At 40.3% G+C, this 19,913-nt stretch overlaps 1 protein-coding gene across 3 annotated transcripts in view; it reads left to right on the top strand.

Annotated features, from left to right (window-relative positions):
• Window positions 1–19,913, top strand: part of SGPP2 (sphingosine-1-phosphate phosphatase 2) — a 39,392-nt gene that overhangs the window by 8,369 nt on the left and 11,110 nt on the right. For 2 of the 3 annotated variants that reach the window (XM_069975356.1, XM_069975355.1), the window contains exons 2-3: window positions 10,335–10,493; window positions 18,592–18,771. In XM_069975356.1, coding sequence (XP_069831457.1) covers window positions 10,335–10,493; window positions 18,592–18,771 — 339 coding nt within the window. Of the gene's footprint in view, window positions 1–5,516; window positions 5,672–10,334; window positions 10,494–18,591; window positions 18,772–19,913 lie in introns of those variants that run through there. The other variant, XM_069975357.1, reaches the window with a different exon arrangement.

The following is a 19,913-nucleotide window of genomic DNA, read 5'->3' as shown; positions in this document are numbered from 1 at the left end:
GGAGATTTATCAAACATGGTGTAAAGTGACACTGGCTCAGTTGCCCCTAGCAACCAATCAGATTCCACCTTTTCCAAAGAATCTGTGAGGAATGAAAGGTGGAATCTGATTGGTTGCTAGGGGCAACTGAGCCAGTTTCACTTAACACCATGTTTGATAAATCTCCCCCCATGTGTCTGTAGTCTGAAGTCATTCAGTGCCACCATCCAGTTTATTGGGGTCAGATGCTGAAACCTATTACATATCCTCTGTACATACAGAGTATGTAGGTGCTATATAAATAAAATTATTATTGTTAAAGGAACCGGTATTGTGGAGATGACTCATCATTGTACAGGGAGATAGAGGAAGTGAGCTGTGACAGTCGCCTATTAGGAGTACTGAATCCTGCTATATATATATATATATATATATATATATATATATATATATATATATATATATATATATATGTGTGTGTGTGTTACCTTTCATTGTAGTCCTGTCAGTGATAATGAGGAGAAGGTTGAACACTGATCTCTGAAGAATATAAAGTATTACTAGGCTCAGTGGTCAGGGTAATTTTATCAAATAAAGTGACATGGAAAAAATTTTCCATGATTTAAACAATAGGTCATTTTCTGATGACACATTTCCTTTAAATGTTCTGCTGCTTTACAGGTAAAAGACCAGTGAGCATGGAATTGGGGATGCATAATACAAAAAGATTTGGAAACTTTCATGTATAAATGACGTGCCCTATTACTGTATGCTTGCCATACAACACATGATCAACTTTAGATGTAAAAGTTAAAGGGGTTACCCAGAGAAAACCTTTTCCTCTTAAAATTGACTGATGTCAGAAAGTTATAAAGATTTGTAACTTCCATTTTAAAATCTGAATTCTTACCATACTCATCAGCTACTGTATGTCCTGCAGGAAGTGGTGTTTACTTTTCAGTCTGACTCGGTGCTCTCTGCTGACATCTCTGTCTGAAACAGGAACTGTCCAGAGCAGCAGCAAATCCCCATAGAGAACCTCTCCTGCTCTGGACAGTTCCTGTCTCAGACAGAGATGGCAGCAGAGAGCACTATGTTGGACTGAAAATAAAAAACATTTCCTGCAGGACATCCAACAGCTGATAAGTACTGGAAGACCTTATTTTTAAATAGAAGTGAATTACAAATCTATATACCTTTCTGAAACCAGTTGATTTGAAAGAAAAAGATTTTCGCTGGATGTATGCATATGCGCCGCGCTTTAGTGAGCGTGTGAACGTGGCCTAATAGGTAGAGAAGTGGAAGTGTGGTAACAGGGATTTCTAGGTGGATCTTGCAAGGGCATGGGTTGGTGTCACGGGGCGTAAGTGGTATACGTCCTTCCTAGGTCCCAAACATGCTCTTTAACCCCTTTAAAGCCCCTTTTAATTTTTGTACTTTCGTTTTTTCCTCCTCCTGTTTACAGAACATAGCGATTGCATTTTTTCACCTACCCAAATGAGCCCTTATTTTTTTGCAACACCAATTTTTTTATATAAAAAAATGCTGTGAAACCAGAAAAAAAATTATTTGGGTGGTAAAATAAAAAAAAAAAACTTTTTTTCTTTTCTTTTTTTTTTTTTAAATTGTGTGGGGGATTGTTTGCACCGTTCACCCTATGGGAAAACTGACATGTTATATATATTCCCCAAGTCAGTATGCTTACAATGATAGGCAACTTATGTAACTTTTATTTTGTCAGTTTATAAAAAATTAAAACTTTTTTTTAAGAAAAAAACTAAATGTTCTTAAAATTGCTCTATTACCATCCTGATAACACTTTTATCCTTTGGGTTTGTGTGAGGTGTAATTTTTTTGTGCCATGATCTGTAATCTCTATCGGTAGCTTGCTTGCATATATGCTGCTGTTCAATCACTTTGTTTTACAATTTTTCTGGATTTGATGTGACCAAAAAGCAGATATTGTGGGTTTGTTTTTTTTTGTTTTTTTGCGCATACGCTGTTTACCATGCAACATCAGGAATGTCATAATTTAACAGTTTGGGCGATTCCGCATGCAGCGATTCCAAATATGTATGTTTATTCACTTATTTTTATTTATAAAATTGGAAGTGGGGTGATTTACCACCATGGATGAGCATTAGAGATGAGCAAACCGGGTTCGTGTTCCAGTTGATCCGAACCCGAACGATCGGGTTAGCGGGGGCTGCTAAACTTGGATAAAGCTCTAAGGTTTTCTGGAAAACATGGATACAGCCAATGACTATATCCATGTTTTCCACATAGCCATAGGGCTTTATCCAAGTTCAGCAGCCACCGCTAATCAAATGCCGAAAGTTCGGGTTCGGATCGACTCGAGCATGTTTGAGGTTCGCTCATCTCTAATGAGCATTGAATAGCATCTAAATGCAGCTATCAGTTTAGACAGCAGCATTTAAATGGCTAATTATGCGGGCGTGGTGATTGGCCTGTGCACACCAATAGCCAAGGCCCCTGGCTGGAGCTGTGTAGTTCAGAGCAGGGTCATGGCATGACTGCTCTCTGAACTCCTCTAAGGGTGCCATAGGTACACCATTGGTCCTTGAGGGGTTAAAGGGTTGCAGGTGTAGTGCAGATAAACCACAGAGTCCAGGTTAAGTTAACCACTTGTATGCTTTACCGAACAGTTCCTAAAGTGATTACTTTTAAGAGCAAGTTTGAATACAGCAGCTTATACTTGAATATGATTGCCACTTGTAATACTTGAGGAAAGTTTTGGATAAGATAGGCTTGCCTTTTTAGTGGGTAGGAGACTTGCAGAGAAGGTAGAATGGGAACTTGTCTAAGCAGTTGAGAACTCTGTCAGGGTGACCTTAAGATTTGATAGGGGAATACCCATACCCATGGTTTGGAGGATACCGCCTATTGAAGAGAGAGTGCCAGATCCAGGAATACGGGCCCCGGTCTTGTACAACTGGGAGGAGCTATTCCCTCAAGATTACCCAAGGCAATCAAGTAGCATCAGCAAGGTACTTTAGCTTTAAGTACAAGTACACACTGGGGACAGTTCTGGTGAGCTGAAGAACTTCCTGGGAGAATACTTGTAGGGAACTCTAGTCATCCTAGATGTGGACAAGCAGTAGGAACCCCATTAATGGTAGTTATACCTCTTTAGGGTTTTAGCAGGCCATAAACTTTGCAGGGGCAGGCCCTGAGGAGAACATACTGGTGCAGTCTAGTCAGGAGCACTATCGGGATAGGCACTCAGCTACAGGACAAAACCCTACCCTCTATATATAAGGGCCCATTCACACTACGAAAAACAGGCGGAAATTCCGAATGGAACTGCTATCTGTTTCAATGGGATGCCTCGCACCTCTTCGCTTTAAAGAATTAATGTGTCAGGAGCGTAGGGGGCACAAGGCAAACTTTAAACAAATTATACTTAAAGGGATTGTCCAGCGAAAATCTTTTTCATTCTAATCAACTGATTTCAGGAAGTTATATAGATCTGTAATTTACTTCTATTTAAAAATCTCAAGTCTTCCCATACTTATCAGCTGCTGTAGGTCCTGCAGGAAGTGGTGTATTCTTTCCAGTCTGACACAGTGCTCTGTGCGGATATCTCTGTCCCAGACAGGAACTGTCCAGAGCAGCAGCAAATTCCCATAGAAAACCTCTCCTGCTCTGGACAGTTCCTGTCTCCTGTCAGGAGAGAGCACTGTGTCAGACTAAAAAGAATACACCATTTCCTGCAGGACATACAGCAACTGATTAGTATGGGAAGACTTGAGATTTTTTAATAGAACTATATTACAAATCTATATAACATTTTGAAACCAGTTTATTTGAAAGAAAAAGCTTTTCACTGGATAACCCCTTTAACTAAAGTATCAGGTGGGGGTACACTTACTGATTACAAGAACAGGGGTGCTTTTTACTGCTGGGGAATGGAGCCTGCTGCATGCAAAATGCTATATCCACACACTAAACCCTTTCCCTCAGATACAAACATTTTCTTACTGTAGTTCAGTGGTGATTCAGCAACAATGTAAGGCAGTGTATGTACATGCCTTACATCAGTATGCCGATGTGTTCAGTAGCATAGGGTATGAAACAAATGTGAACCTACTCTAATTCTCAATATGTCCTGTACAGCAGTCTGGCTAAGCACAAGACATGGAGATGGGAGCCATCTATCTATGATCTCTGGCTTCTAAAGAATTTCTTCTGCTATCCATCCCCTGACCTAGCAGGACTAAAAAAAAGATGAAAAACATGCAAAATAATAATTAAATAACAAGAATATTTCCTATGCTTTGCTGTATAAAAGTAGTAGGACAGTTGGGGTTCACGTTAACATCTTGCCCTCCTGTATATGGTCCATGTATTGTAGAGTGCAGTATGTCTGCTGGCTTCCTTCCCATTGTCTTTCTAATTGTAGAGATGATATTGCTAATGCTTTTAGAGCTGGGCATTACAATAAAGCACTATGCATATGTTGGAGCAGCAGATCTGCCTTGATGATGATGATGGATGCAGTCTGCACATTGTGTGCTCATATGATTATCTGGTCGTATAATGGAGTAGGGGAGACTTCTAATCTTTTCTATACAGAGTCATGACCAGCCATGTAATTAAATGCCTTTCTAAAAATTGACCCAGGCCTATATAGATGAAGTAGCAGAGTTTACTGCAGTTTGCAAGGAAAGGACACCAGGCAATGGATAGACGCTTTGTGTTCTTATACAAAATTAGAACTTGATTAGAAATGATTCAGGTAACATAGATATAAACAGCGCATATACCAAAGGGTGTAATGAGGCATTTCATCGGGAGGTGCACCTGTTAGGAAGCCCCCGAACATGCCAACTGGATATGATAGGGGTACAGGAATGGTAAATCTGCAAAATCTGTTGCTTGCTTCTATTTGTGACAACCAATGCTTATAAAAGTACAAAACACGTACTAAATAGTGGGTTTGATCACTTTGCAATACACTTAAGGAGGACATTAGACCTTATCACAATTGTGTTCACTGTACAGGCTTTATTGGCGACAAGGGCCGGTTGTAGAGCTGGGGCATTTCATATGATTGTCAATGATCTAGTCCTCTGTCTGAAGATAATACATCTCTGTGCTGCTGTATGCTACATTCATTATGCACCCTTAAATCACATCTGTCATCCTAAGTATAAGATAACAGTGCAATTATTGGGCTGACTTCAGCATGTTCTTGTACTGGTGCACTCCCTTATGATATGGTTAACTCTTTCCGTGCTGCTTCAGTGTGTGGTGGGTGGTGAACCAGAACACTTGTCTTTAGCCATAATGAAGACCCAAAAGTAGAAATACAAGAGAATACTTCCCAGCTGGCCCTTACTTGTATCAGTAGATGTTTGTGCATTGGCAATGAGCGTTCCTGTCAACTGAAAATCAGCCTGTGTAAAAGGGCCGGGGGCTGTAATAACCATAGCCATGTGTATGATTCTCCTTACAAATGCATATGTATGTGCTACAATAATAGAATCTTGTCTACTATATATAGATGCAGGATCTGCCTGGGTGAGGAGACTATCAATGGAAGCTCCAGTGGGCCAGGTTATAACAATAGAATAGACCCCACGAGTCTAGCAGAAATAAGACCCATTTGGAGACTAAAGAAAATTCTTAAGGCGTTGGCTCACAAATAACCTATAAGACTTTATTTATGGTATGTGTCTTGTATGTGTAATGATAACAATGTACCCTTCAGTAAGACCTTGTTATAAAGCAATGTAGGGGTCCCGGCATGTTAGCCTTTCATAATAGGAGATTCTAGCAAGATATAGCATGTGCACAATTCCACAGCTTTTACAGCTTTGCAAATTAAAATAAAGATTTATTATTATTATTATTATTATTATATTCCTTCAATTGTCTTAAGTGCTTAGAAAACATTTCTTTATATTGACAATGTGTAAAGTTGCTGATATTGGTGGCATGTATTTCCACTATTGGAAAAAGTACTACTCAAATGGGCTGAATTTGAACCCTCTAGTATACATTTTCAGTATTTTAACTACATTGGCAGTACTTCTCCTATTGATGCTGGCAAGAATAGTATTATTACAATGGTGCATGTCCCAGAAGGACCCAATGTTATCAATAAGTATTTTTGAAATGCTATTATCTGAGAAAGCAATTTGTTATAGGCAGAACAACATAGTATTATTCTGATGAGGAAGAAATGGACTCCTATATACACAGCCCAGGAACAGGAATTCATCTTTTTCTAATGTAACATTTGGGTGTTGCATCTCCCCGCCCTCCAGTTGGTAATTAAAGGGGACTGTTATGTGATTGTTATATTTTGTGATTCTTTATAATGTATACATTTAGAGGTTTATACATGACATTTGGTTAACAAAACATTTAGTTATATGCAGATGGTTTGCACTGTCCTCTATATTTATAGTTTTGGGGTGACTAACAATTTGGCCACTATAGTGTTGTCCTTCGGATTTCCATCAGTGTTTTGTTCAGGGTATATCTGTAAATTAGGAGTCTGGAAAAGTTGGGTTTCATCACCCAACAACAGGATGACCCAAGAGATTTCTTTACATACTTTGTGTTTTGAGGCAGTGATCACATGTCTGTCATATACAAATGATATACAGTTTTTTGGCAGCTGTATATCATGGATTTAACCCTTCACCTCTTATGATACAGTGAGCACTGAAACAGTTAAATCACTATGCTATTGAACACCTACAGCTATGTCAGTTCAGCAGTGTATTGGGCCATTCTGCAGCTCACTGCATTATAATTATGATGCAGAGTCCATAGAAGGTGAAGAGTTCAGTCCATGATATACAGCTGACATGTGTGTGAGTGTGTTAGATGCTTACAAGTTTTTCATTAAGCTTGTAAAAGATGAAAAAAAAAAAATGTACAATACAATCTCAGTGCAAGAGTTAGCTTTTCACAGTTTTGTGAAAATATACAAAAAAATAAAAACTAAACAAAGTTTAACGTTTAGGTTTAAATCTTTTTTTTTTTTTTATAATCAAATCATTTCTTGTAAGAAGTCGGTTTGATACCTTATAACAGGATTAAATATTATGCAAATGAAAATCTAGCTTTCTTGTCTGACTGCATTACCACATTCAGCCACCAGGGGCATAAAGTGTGCCATTTTTTTTATATTTTAATTTCCTAAGGTAATGTTTATGAAGTCAGTAAATGGCTTTATAAAGTGTTTGCTTTCAATGCTATATGGAGTGATTGAAAATATGGCTGTTTTCTTTTTAAGCATAGTGTTAAATGTCATTAGTTTTGCTCTGACAATGAGCAGCTTTATGTGAGCTTCAGTGGAATGGCTCAGGCACCAGTCATGCTCACATAAAGAGGTCCCCCACCCTTTCCACATAGATCCTTGTTATCTCTAACGTCTTAAAATGATCCCGAGACTTCCTGCCTATTTGTTCAGCAATTCAGATGGAGTCTAGGAAAGGAAGAATTTAATGTGCCAGCAGCTGACACTGTGCTTCCTGGGTTAATACGGACTGTTCTAAAGCATTAGGATGCCTATTAATTCTGCAGCATCACATGTCACTAGTTACTTGGATGGGGCACAGGGCGGCAGTCATTAATGACAATAGCAGAGATTCATGTCATAACCAGAAGACACACGAGTACTCACTAACCTAAGCTCTAGTAACTATTCCTGACTCTATATGACCTTTGACCTTCTCATTGTCTGAAACCTACTGGCCTTTTTTTTTTCAAGTTCACTAGTATGGAGCTTCCAGTCCTATGTTAGAAAATGGAGTTGGAATGATTTATCCGCAAATATTGGATAGCTAGTTGTAAACATTATGAAAAACTTCCGACACCAGTCATTATAGGGAATTATGATATTATAGATTGCTGATGGTATATAAGATCCACCAACATTCTAATATCTATGTGCAAGTGTGACCGTCTTCCAATAAGAAATGTTGGGTAAGAAAATATGACAGTTTAAACTATGTGACCCTTTGTTTCCTGATATGACCACACATTTCTCCCTCCTAGTTAAAATAACATAAATGCTTTTCTGAACTGAATACGCTTATACAGTACATGGAGTAGCTGAGTAACATGGCGGTAGGTTGATGAGCTATCATAAGGTCCCATAAACCTTTAATAATTGACGGGCGAATAATCGCCAGTCATCTGCCTGCTGCCCCTTTCTTTCCATACACGGGAATGTTCATCACAACCAAATATTCCTGTGCTCTCTATAGGGAAGGGTAAGCCACAGCTGGATCGCTTGCGAGTGATTGGTTCTGTCGACATAAGTCTTAGGTTCCTATCACACAAAACTATTATTGGCTTTACTCGGACGATTACCAGCTGTTCCGGATGATAATCGTTTTGTGTAATAGCTCATGTTGAAAGGCAACGATCGTCTGACATGCACGGTGTCGACTGATCAGTGTCTTTCAGCATGTTGTAAAATCACGATGATGATAGCGATGGTTTGATGCCCATCCATCCGCCCGACAGGAGCGGCGGCAGCAGACCGCCACTCACCACTAAATACCACTCGGATGATCTAAACATAGTCTGGGCAGCCCCTAACGCAGCTGCCCCCCCCCCTTAGTGTCTGTGTAACAGCACAGACAGCGAGCGGGGAACAAGGAGGAAGTGAGTGCAGATCCCACAGGTTGGCGCTTGCGTCCTCCTGTGGATCGAGCCATGTAATAGTGCCCTAAGGTATATGGTGACCTTTAAGATGGCCGTACACAGAGCTGATGGTTTGTGTTTCTTTTCTGGGGAAGTGTAAGCTGCAGCCAGAGAGCTCTAGAACCATCTTATTTAAAGGGGTTATCCAGCGCTGCAAAAACATGGCCACTTTTGCCCCGCTCTTGTCTCCAGTTCAGGTGTGGTTTGCAATTAAGTTGCATGTACTTCAATGGAACAGAGTTTCAACCCCACCCAATCTGGAGACAAGAGAGGGGGAAAAGGGCCATGTTTTTGTAGCACTGGATAACCCATTTAACCCAGAACCATGGGGTCCCAATGGCTGAAGAAGTTGAATGCTGCCCTAGGGAGTCCAGACTTCTTTAGCCACTGGTAATCTAATACATGCTTGGACTCTAGCATGCTTGAGTTGCGCTCATGTCTGCCGCCATACACTTTTGCTGAAACCGTGGAAGCTGGTAGGTTTTGATAACTTTAATATAACCTGTATAGGCACCTTTTAAGGTGGCTGTCTACACATTAGATAAAAGTTGTCAGAGCCTGCCAAGTTTGGTGGGATTAGGGGGGACTATCAAATGTGTCACTTGATGGGAGAAATCCATAAAAAAAAAAAAAAAAGGTTTCAACACCTGATCTCTGCAGAATCGAGAGCTGACAGATTCCTCCACATAGAGAGCAATTGTAGCTGCAACATCTCTTCTTGCATACCCATCTTATCAATAAGACTGGCAACGGGGGCCTGGTCTATACAACAGGCTGGGGGAAAAGTTTCTCAGCTGCTTCTTTATACATCAAGGATACAAACACCTCCCAAGGAAGTCGGATAGCTATTCCACGGAACGATTATTGTCCGTATTCGGCCGATATCTGCCGCTATGGACGATAATCGTCCCGTGGAATAGAGTGCAACGATCAGCCGACATCGTTCATGTCGGCTGATCGTTGCAGTCGCTTGTTTTTCAACATGTTGAAAAACAAGCGACTGATACAGCAACGATCTGCTGCCGTCGCTCCGATGAATAGGAGCGTCGGCAGCAGACGCTGCTATATCCTATGGGCTGCCGGGACGATCAGTGATCACCCGGGCAGCCCCCCGCAGCTCCCCGCCGCCCCCCCCCCGCACTCACCCGCTCGCTGTAGCCGCGTTGAATAGCGGCGGCAGCGAGCGGGGAATGAGAAGCAAACGAGCGCTGAGAGCGCTCGTTTGCTCCTCTTAACAACCCGTGTAATAGGCCCTTTACTTGTGGTAAACTCACCACGAACAACCCACCATCCACGCTCACAAAAATGTTCGGATACCAAGTACTTCAAGACTGGGTGCCCAAAAAAGAACCGAGCAAGAGTTTGAGAACCAAAGCAAACTTTTCTTGAAAAAACAGTTTGCGTTCCAAGCAGTTTGAGAACCGAGGTACCACTGTACTGTACTTGTAATTTGCAGGCACAAAGAGCAAAATCTCAATGTAGCAAAATTGTAATGTAGGGAATATATAATATATATATATATATATATATATATATATATATATATATATATATATATATATATATTATAGCTAGATAGATACATACATACCATATAATTGCATTTGTTTCTTTTTCCATCTTTTAATGATGATTAAAATTTCCCTGTTATGTTTTGTTTGCAGGGTCCGGCGAGAAAGTATGTGGTCCGCAACTACCTGCTCTATTACCTGTTCAGATTTGCTGCTGCACTGGGCCAGGAAGTATTTTATATCACATTCCTTCCCTTTACATTATGGAACATAGATTCTTATATTGCAAGACGACTTATCATTGTCTGGTGTGTAAGTATAATTTTTCCGAAAACTCCCATATTCAGTCCTTGCTGTGATAGTAATAGTTTCTTATGTGGTTAAATATCATAATGTCTTTATAATGAGCAAAGCCCACTCATTCCATATGGTCTGTACAAGCAGTACATACATTTACCTGATGTATTTCTTTGTATTGTTTCTTATAATCCATTATCACATAGACTCTGTTCTGCCTACTACTGTATACTGCATCTGTGCCTGGATCCAGACTGCCGCAGGGGAAATGTAATGTTACATGCTGCATTTGTTTATTTCAGTTCCTAAATAGAGATGAACAACCCTTAAGCATGTTCAGGTTTGTCCAGACCTGAGTGCAGGGCATTTGTTTACCAGTGGCAGAAGAAGTTGGATGCAGCCCAATGGAGTCCTGGAATACATGGATACAGCCATAAACTGTATCCATGTTTTCCAGGCAGCCTTAGGGCTGCATTCAACTCCTTTCGCCACTGGTAATCAAATGCTGCATGCTCGGATTTGCTCATCTCTATTCCTAACCATTCTTAGTATATGTTTTCTGTTCATGAATTATACAAAATGTATGCATTGACTATGAAATCTGTGGCACAGATGTGAATGAAGCCCCTGCTAAATACATCAGTGACAACTGCACAAATCTCAGGCTGTCTATTATTTAGGTTGCATAGCATATCCTATGTATTGGGGAATGCATAGATAGGATATCTGACTTTTTATTGTGTGGACTGTAGTGAGATATATAGTCATGACCTGAATTTTCTCTGATTCCAAGCTATTTGTTCCTGCCGCCCTCGCAGTCCTGATGACACTGGTACAGCTGTTGTGACTGTGTGATCATTGGTGACACGTGTAGGATATTGCATGAAAGGATAATAAGTAAAAAAAAATAAATAAAAATAACATTCTTTTTTATTTATATAGCCCCAACATTTTCAGCAGCACTTTAAAACTCTGGGGGTACATATATAGACAAAATCAGATACACATTTAAACATCAAGTGAAACATGAGGAGTGAGGGCCCTGCTCGCAAGAGCTAACAATCTATGACGAGAAGCTTGGAGACAAAAGGCAGAGGACCTAAAGTACTTAAAGAGGCACTCCGTATAAGACCCCTTTTTTATCATAATCGCATGGGAGGGGGTGGATGAAAACAATTACATCTACTTACATCCCCGGCTCCAGCACTGCAACTCTCAGCCTGCTTACTGGTCTGAGATGGGACTTGTGATGTGTGTGCGATGCCCTGACCCGTGAGGGTCACTTCGCAGTGCAGGTGTTGTGAGCGGGCTGGAACCGGGGCAGCTGCAGGGTATAGGCTTGTCACCGTATAGGGCCTGAGGGTGGCACAGCTAAGGGACCGGTCTGCAGATACTGCGGTATAATTGCTACTGGGCATGCGATTCTTTGCTGTACCTAGTCAGGGCACCAGTAAACGGACACCAATGCCAGGGTTCAGGAACAGCGGTGGTTACACTTTTATTGTAACTGAGGTAACTGGTAGCAACAGTCTCTTCCGGATGCAACCGGGTATATAGCAGACTTGTAAAGACAGAGCTCAGGTGGTGCTGCATAGGCTGAGGTGAAACGTGCCGGATGATGGGAGTAGTAATGAGAGAAGAATAGAGATGCTGTGTGGACTTAGAGTACTTGCGGTATGAATCTTGACTTGATGAGGAGATGAATAACAGGAACGACACCCAGATGAGAGGATACTCCAGGCACTTGAGCAGACGGACAGCCAGGATCTCTTACAGCAGAGCACCAGGTCCACTCTTCTGAAGGTGAAGAGAGACACAAACACACAACTTGTTTCCTGAAGGTGGAGAACAAGACTGAGGTAGAACAGGAAGTCACATGGTACTCCTGGCCAAAGCTCGACGGCCATTGGAGGAACCATGGTTACAGGGCATGGTCACGTGATCCTCAGCCTTTGCATACCACTGCACAGAGTTAAACACATGTACAATATACAGGAACCTGAGAGTTATAGGGACTACATAGTCACAGTTGCAGTGCAAATAGTTTCCAGAACAGGCATGGCTGTAGCAGCAAAAATAAACTGACAGTGAGAAACAGACAGCGTGTTCTGGGACACTGCATGTGTAGGCATGCTTAGCCATTCAGCAGCTGTAGTTGTGTCACACCTTTGCTCATGAGTATCTGACCAGGCCCGAGATGTCATGTGTCAGTCCAGGAGGTGGCCAGAGACCGGAGCAGCAGGTTGCGGACAGCAGCGCTGTAGCCGGGGAGGTAAGTAGATGTAATTGTTTTCATCCACCCCCTCCCCTGCGGTTGTGAATAAGGGCTCCTGGCCAGAGTACCACTTTAATTTCTACAATGGTTACATAGAGTTAATTTTTCATAAAGGGGTTAAATAAGAGTTTTAATTTTAAATACAATTAATGCATTGAGAAAATACATGGAAAAAATAATGAATAAAAAATTTACGTGAGAGAGTGTGTTAGATTTTGTGGGCGATGAAACGTCCATGTATGTGAAAAATGATTCCTACAATAAACTATGACAACGTTACATAAAACACCTCAGGGAAGCGCTCACAGGTCAGCCTGATGATATTGAAGTGATCTGATACACACTCGCCTGCTCAGGGGAATTGTGGGCCTGCTCCTCTTTTCCCACTGTGCTTATGGGATTTCTCTTATTCCTGGTACTTGTGGTTTTGATAACATCAGATTACATTGTTGATTGTTTTCTTGGATTATAGAAGATTGCCTGCAATAATGGAGGTATGTAATACATGCAGTTGGCACACTATATATTCTATCTTTAATCTTGTACACTGTTGATTTGATCTGTATGGTTTCTAGACAGTAGATTATAAATATGAAAATTGTCTTACATTATATATTGATGGTTTGACAGACTTTTTTGATTTCAGATTGTCCATCAATATCGGATCAATGAGGGATCTGGCATCCAACACCCACCCCAACCCAGTTTTCTAGGGCCACAATGCTGACACAGTAAAAAAAAAAAAAATTAAATGCTGGGTGTTCGCCCCAGTGATCAGATATTGATGGCCTAGCGTGAAAATAGTCCACTGCAAGGGAAACGCATGGCTACACTCTTCCTGGCAAACTGGGCAGGAGTGGGACCATAGTGATCAACAGATGACTATATGTGCAAGGGACTCAGTTTTATCATCCATGGAATACTGGATGCTACAGCATGTGCGCACCTGCCTTTAGCAGACATAGGGGGCATTTATAAAGACCAGCGCACTCCTCGTACACCAGTCTTATATAAAGCCTGTCCCCAATTACCCTGCCGGATGTACTAAGAGACACACTGAGCCGGTGTACATTTCTGCCATGGATAATGTCTGTTTCCAGGCATAAACCATAATATATTAGTTGTGGGTGGAGGCCACACTTCCCCCTTCCTCACCTGCCCATCAAGCAAACGGGACTTCTGTGTTTTTGTTTCCTGTAACTACACTAGGGGCCCCCATAAATGTGCCCCATAGATTTCATTGCCTTATCGTCGGACTGTTAGAAATGAATCAAATGTATTCAATGGTATGTGCCTTTTAATACATTTGGTCCAATTCATTCCCATCTAAAATCTAGATGTATTATGCGTAAATCCATATAACCAGCTGCTGTTCAGGCTTATTTCAATAGCAATAGTATATATTGATCCTTAAAAATATTACAGCTGGGAGGTCCAGAAAAATGTCAGTCCCAGAATTTCCAGATTTTCGGCAGACCATAAAAGCATATGTCGGCACAAGGCAGCAGGAGACGTGAAGCCATCCCCCTTATAATGCTCGTCATGTAGTTGTGTAGAGATGAGAATGGGCACGGCAGGTCATCCTATACCTACGCCATCACTACGCACACATACACTCATCTGGCTGTCTGGTTTCCAGTCTGTGCATGAACTCGCTCACTTCCGATGTTTCTCCTTCTCCAGCCAGACTTATTTTTAGAGACTTCGTCAGCCCAGAGTCTTCTCTGGTTTTGTTGCCATAGAAACGTCTGTTAGAGGTACCGGAGTCACAGCCAAAGGCATCTTCCTATGTTTTCTATGCAGGGAATATTCTTTGCTCCCTATGATTGCCAATTTCCTCATTGCAGCGAAGGGTAAAAATGCTGAAAAAATCCAATGATTATTAGCAATGAGCTAATAATCACCTGGCCGAGATTTGTCCATCTTATCAACTAGTGAGGGTATATATACAGTATATAGTACATCTGTATTACTCACAATAAGAAGCGCTTGCTATAAGTAGTAGTGATAGTAACCAGCAGCAAAAAAAAAAGAAAAAAAAAGAAAAGAAAAATTGTAAATGTCTCTCTTTTTAAAACTGATCACAAGATTTGTTTGAATAAATTTACTGAACTGATATATTGTAGATGATCATCCACTAAGGAGAAACCGACTGACGGATGCTGGACAAACCTGATTACATTGATTATATTTATAGAAACAAAGGGGGAGATTTATCAAACATGGTGTAAAGTGAAACTGGCTCAGTTGCCCCTAGCAACCAATCAGATTCCACCTTTCATTTTCCAAAGAGTCTGTGGGGAATGAAAGGTGGAATCTGATTGGTTGCTGGGGCAACTGAGCCAGTTTCACTTTACACCATGTTTGATAAATCTTTCCCAAAGCCTTTTATTCTGGCATGCGACACATGCAGAGAGCTGGAAACTAGTCATCTGGGCCAAGACTAGTCGCGGCTCTCTGCCTGTTGGCACGCTCTGCAGGATAATTGACAGAAAAAGCGGGTTCTAACTGGCCTCTTTTCCTGTCAATCATTCTGGAGAACACGCTGACAGGCAGAGAGCCATGACTAGTCACACGACACATGCAGACAGCTGGCATGCGACACTGGAAACTAGTCACGGCTCTCTGTCTGTCGGCACGCTCTGCAGGATAATTAAAAGAAAAAGCAGGTTCTAACTGGCCTCTTTTCCTGTCAATCATCCTGCAGAACGCACTGACAGGCAGAGAGCCATGACTAGTCATGGCTCAGATGACTAGTTCCCAGCTCTCTGCATGTGTCGTGTGCCGAAGTAGAATACATCATTTAAGCAGCTTATGCTGCGTTTACACGCAACGATAATTCGCCCGATCGTACGATTAACGATTTCGAAGTAACGTTTTTGTTTTTTTATAACGATCAGCATTTAGATGGAACGATATATCAAACGGAAAATTCGTTTTGCAATCGCTTAAGCCTCTCTCGCACATAGGAAAAATCGGTGAACGACTGTTTACACGGAACGATCTGCAAATTTTTTGCGAACAACGATTTTAGAACATGTTGTAAGATCAAAATGAACAATTTCTCACTTGTCGTTCGATCGTTCGCTGCGTTTACACGTACGATTATCGTTCAAATTCGATCGTTATCGTACAAATTTGCACAATAATTGTTCCGTGTAAACGCAGCATAAAGCTTCTCCAGAACACAAGGGACACATGGTGAGGCAGTGAGCAGATCTTCCAGGTGCTGCTAGTAGCGTTACTCAGAAAGTCAGGGTGATTGGGTTGCTTTTAACACTTAGTGGCCAAGACAATTGGGGTCTTATTATTTTAGTTTTCTTAATTTATTCCTTGTTGCATTTTAAGGCTCAGGCTATGCTGTCACTCAGTAGATAAAATCAGTGTTTGAGCCTTGGCCGCCTATGCTCTTGTTCACGTTCAGAAACAGCAAATTGTACAAAGTGTATACAATTGTATATAGTCTGTACATAGCTGGTCCTGTCCCCAGATGAGATGTGTATACAATTGTATAAAGTCTGTACATAGCTGGTCCTGCCCCCAGATGAGATTTGGATACAATTGTGTATACAGTCTGTACATAGCTGGTCCTGCCCCCATATGAGAAGTGGATACAATTGTGTATACAGTCTGTACATAGCTGGTCCTGCCCCCATATGAAAAGTAGATACAATTGTATAAAGTCTGTACATAGCTGGTCCTGCCCCCAGATGAGATTTGGATACAATTGTGTATAAAGTCTGTACATAGCTGGTCCTGCCCCCATATGAGAAGTGGATACAATTGTATATAGTCTGTATATAGCTGGTCCTTGCCTCAGCACAGAAGTGGATACAATTGTATATAATGTGTGCAATCCTGTAATCCTCTTAGTAGTTCTGTTGGATTTGATAGCATTAATCTCAAGAGGTCAAACTCTGTCTATTTTTGTCTATGTCTATGAGGCTTGCTGTAAAGCATGTTACTAAATGCTGTTAGGAACAGCCCAGGCAAGATGGCTGCCCCCATAACAATGTATAACAAGTGAATTAAAAAAAAAAAAAAAGCACAGTCAGAAAATAGAAACAGATTGGTATAAAAGAACAATTATTTTGTATCTGACTCGAATCAGTAAAAGAAAATTTAGGTGACACGTTCCCTTTAAAATCAGCCTTTGTGTTGGGTTTACTCCAAGAACATATTTGTAAATGCACAATATGACAAATTATTATAGCCAGAAATGTATATGAAAATTTGATTGTGGGCTTGGTGTGTGTTTGTTTTTATTATATACAGGTGCAATATATATTTTTAATCATAAAATTGGGTCCAGAATTATTTGGACAGTAAAGCTGGGTTCACACTGCGTTTTTTCAGACTTTTTTTTTTTATCTGTTTTATGGAAAAAAAAATGGATGATAAAAATGTTTGTCTGCATCAGTTTTAATCTTTTTTTTTTCCATTGACTTTCAATATAAGGTTGAAGGATGATGGTGATAATAATAATAATAATAAGGATAATAAGAGAGGATCGAAAGCTGATCAAAACACAATTATTTTTTTTTTTTTTTAGCTTACACACAAACGTGATCAACTACGCTTTTGTGTACACAAAAAAAACTGATACGTTTTTTTTTTTTTTTTATAATAGAAGACGGATGCACATAAAAAAATGCACTGCAAAAGCAGTGTGTATCCACACATAATGCTTTTATGTAGCCTCAGTGCACCCCCAGCTCTTATGTGAGATCTGGCTAGATGGGCTAATATTTTTCTCCATGAGAACCCATGACCCTGCCCTATAGTTTACCAGATTTACATCCCTGGACCACTGTTAGGCATGAACTACTAAATTTCAGGAACACCCCACACAGCTTGCCCTTTTGGAGCTGATCTGTCCCAGTCATCTAGCCTTTTATAATTTGGCATTTGTCGGATGCTTATAAATATTTCATGTGATTTTGGTGGCTACTGTAATACACCATAATACTTAATAATATTCCTTGTAGGGATTTGCTATCCTGATGATAGAATGCATACAGTGAAGTGTTACTTGGCTGCAATAAAGTACACTCTACATCTGTGAATGTCTACGCCTGTTATAATAAATTTAATACAATCTGCTGAACCATCTGCTGTTAGTTAAAAGCTTCTGTCTGTTTACCAAATGTCCTTGTTAAATCTGTAGGCACCTTTTATTTATTGGATGGGAGGCCTGGCCACACTGGGTGAAGCTGCCTAGTCATTTGCTAGCATTGCACTATGTAACCTTCACAGCATAATTGCAGATAACTGTTATATGGAAATCAATGGAAACTATTGATTGTGGAAGAAATCTGTATGTGACTTCCAAATGCACTCTGATGTTAAATTAGGGTTAGAAATGATCTGGTCAAGAAAGCTAAAAACAGTACTTTCTTTTTTTATATATTGTTTTGTATTCTCACATGGTCCTTTTAACCTTGTGGTCAATAAATAGTGATAATTTCTATAGCCCCATCAGCGCACTTTACCCACTGTCCCCAATGGGGTTCAACATCTAAAATCCCCATTCACCTGTTCACCACATATGTTTTGGAATGATCATAATTAATAAAAGTAAAGACTTACCTTTGTAGATGATCAAGGTTTTAGATCTCAGATATTCAATGAAACAATACACATCTCAATGGTTCATTATGGTTTTTCTCCTATTGTGAAACCTAGCACCATGTGTAACTTAATAAAATGTGCACAGGCTATAGAAATTGTGTATTTGCTTTTGTTGGATAATTTTGGTAGGCCATATAGGCATATTTGGCAGATATAACACTAATATGAGAATATTGACTGGACTAAAGTATAAATGTTCTCTTTCAGACTGTCATGTACATAGGTCAAGCCTCTAAAGATCTTCTAAAGTGGCCTCGTCCTTCCTCTCCTCCGGTGGTGAAGCTTGAAACTAGAGTAGAAGCTGAGTATGGCATGCCGTCCACACATGCCATTGCCGCCACTGCAATCTCTTTCACCTTCCTGTTGGCAGCCATGGAACGTTACCAGGTTGGAGATGGTTTTACAGTTGTTTGAATAAGGATGGATTGATTCCTACATTGAAAGACAAAATCTTATCGGGTGGATAGTCTATAAACTCTACTATGGAAAAATGTGTTCAGGAATATAAGGGAATTGGTAAGCAGGGCAGACAGGGTTTTTTTAGGTCCCTAAAACTTTGGAATAGCAGTAATATGTGTGTGTATGTGTATGTATATGTGTGTAATAAATAAATAAATATATATAATATATATATATATATATATATATATATATATATAATGTGTATGTATATATATATATATATATATATAATTACAACCATCCATTAGACATTATACTTGTGGGACTACTAGATATACTATAAAGGTCAGGTCAGTGGGTTAGGGTATTGGTTAATCTCCCTGAGGTCAACCAGTGTCCTTTTGTATGCACTTACTAGGCGTTGTTCCCACTAGCCAGAATCCTACTGCGCACTGATGAGGGGCAAACCCCAAAACAGCTGTCTGTCTGTGGATAGATACCTTGTTTGGTGGTTTTCTTGACTGGAGACATTCCTTGGCTTGGTTGTACCTTCCCGGAAGGTCTGGCTAGCTCACTGACATTGAGACACGTGATGGTGTCTCTGCAGTGTTCTTTGCATAGTGGGTAAGGGTATGAAACCTGTTTCCATATCTCCCATTAGCTTTAATAGAGGGTGACTGAGCATTTTACTCATGTCTCTGCTGTGAATGGGGACTGAGAACACCTAAAGGTGGACTATTTTTTTTTTTTTAATAAAGATCATCCCCTCCATTATAATATTTAGAGATTAAAATGTATAGTATAATTATAGGTATAAGGAGCTATTGATTTCAGTCTATTAAGTGTGATGCTGACAGCGCTGAAGCTGGATGCTCGCCCTTCAGTGTTGCTGGCAGACATTAACTCAGCAGGAATATTTTTAAAAATTTATATTCATTTTATGGGAGAAAACGACCAAGCATCTAAAGGTCAAATATGGATTCCTGCGTTACTGACAGAAAACTGGCATAGCAATAACCAGGCCAAATGTACCACTCAGGTAAATTTAGAGCAGCATTGTTAAGTGGCAGCCAGTAAAAGCCACCGGTAAATAATTGAAAGAGGGTTTTTTTTTTGTGCTGATTTAT

This window comes from Dendropsophus ebraccatus, chromosome 6, assembly GCF_027789765.1.
Source record: "Dendropsophus ebraccatus isolate aDenEbr1 chromosome 6, aDenEbr1.pat, whole genome shotgun sequence".
NCBI lineage: Eukaryota > Metazoa > Chordata > Amphibia > Anura > Hylidae > Dendropsophus > Dendropsophus ebraccatus.
The sequence above is the reverse complement of the archived record's forward strand: the minus strand, read 5'-3'. Positions and strand labels throughout refer to the sequence as shown.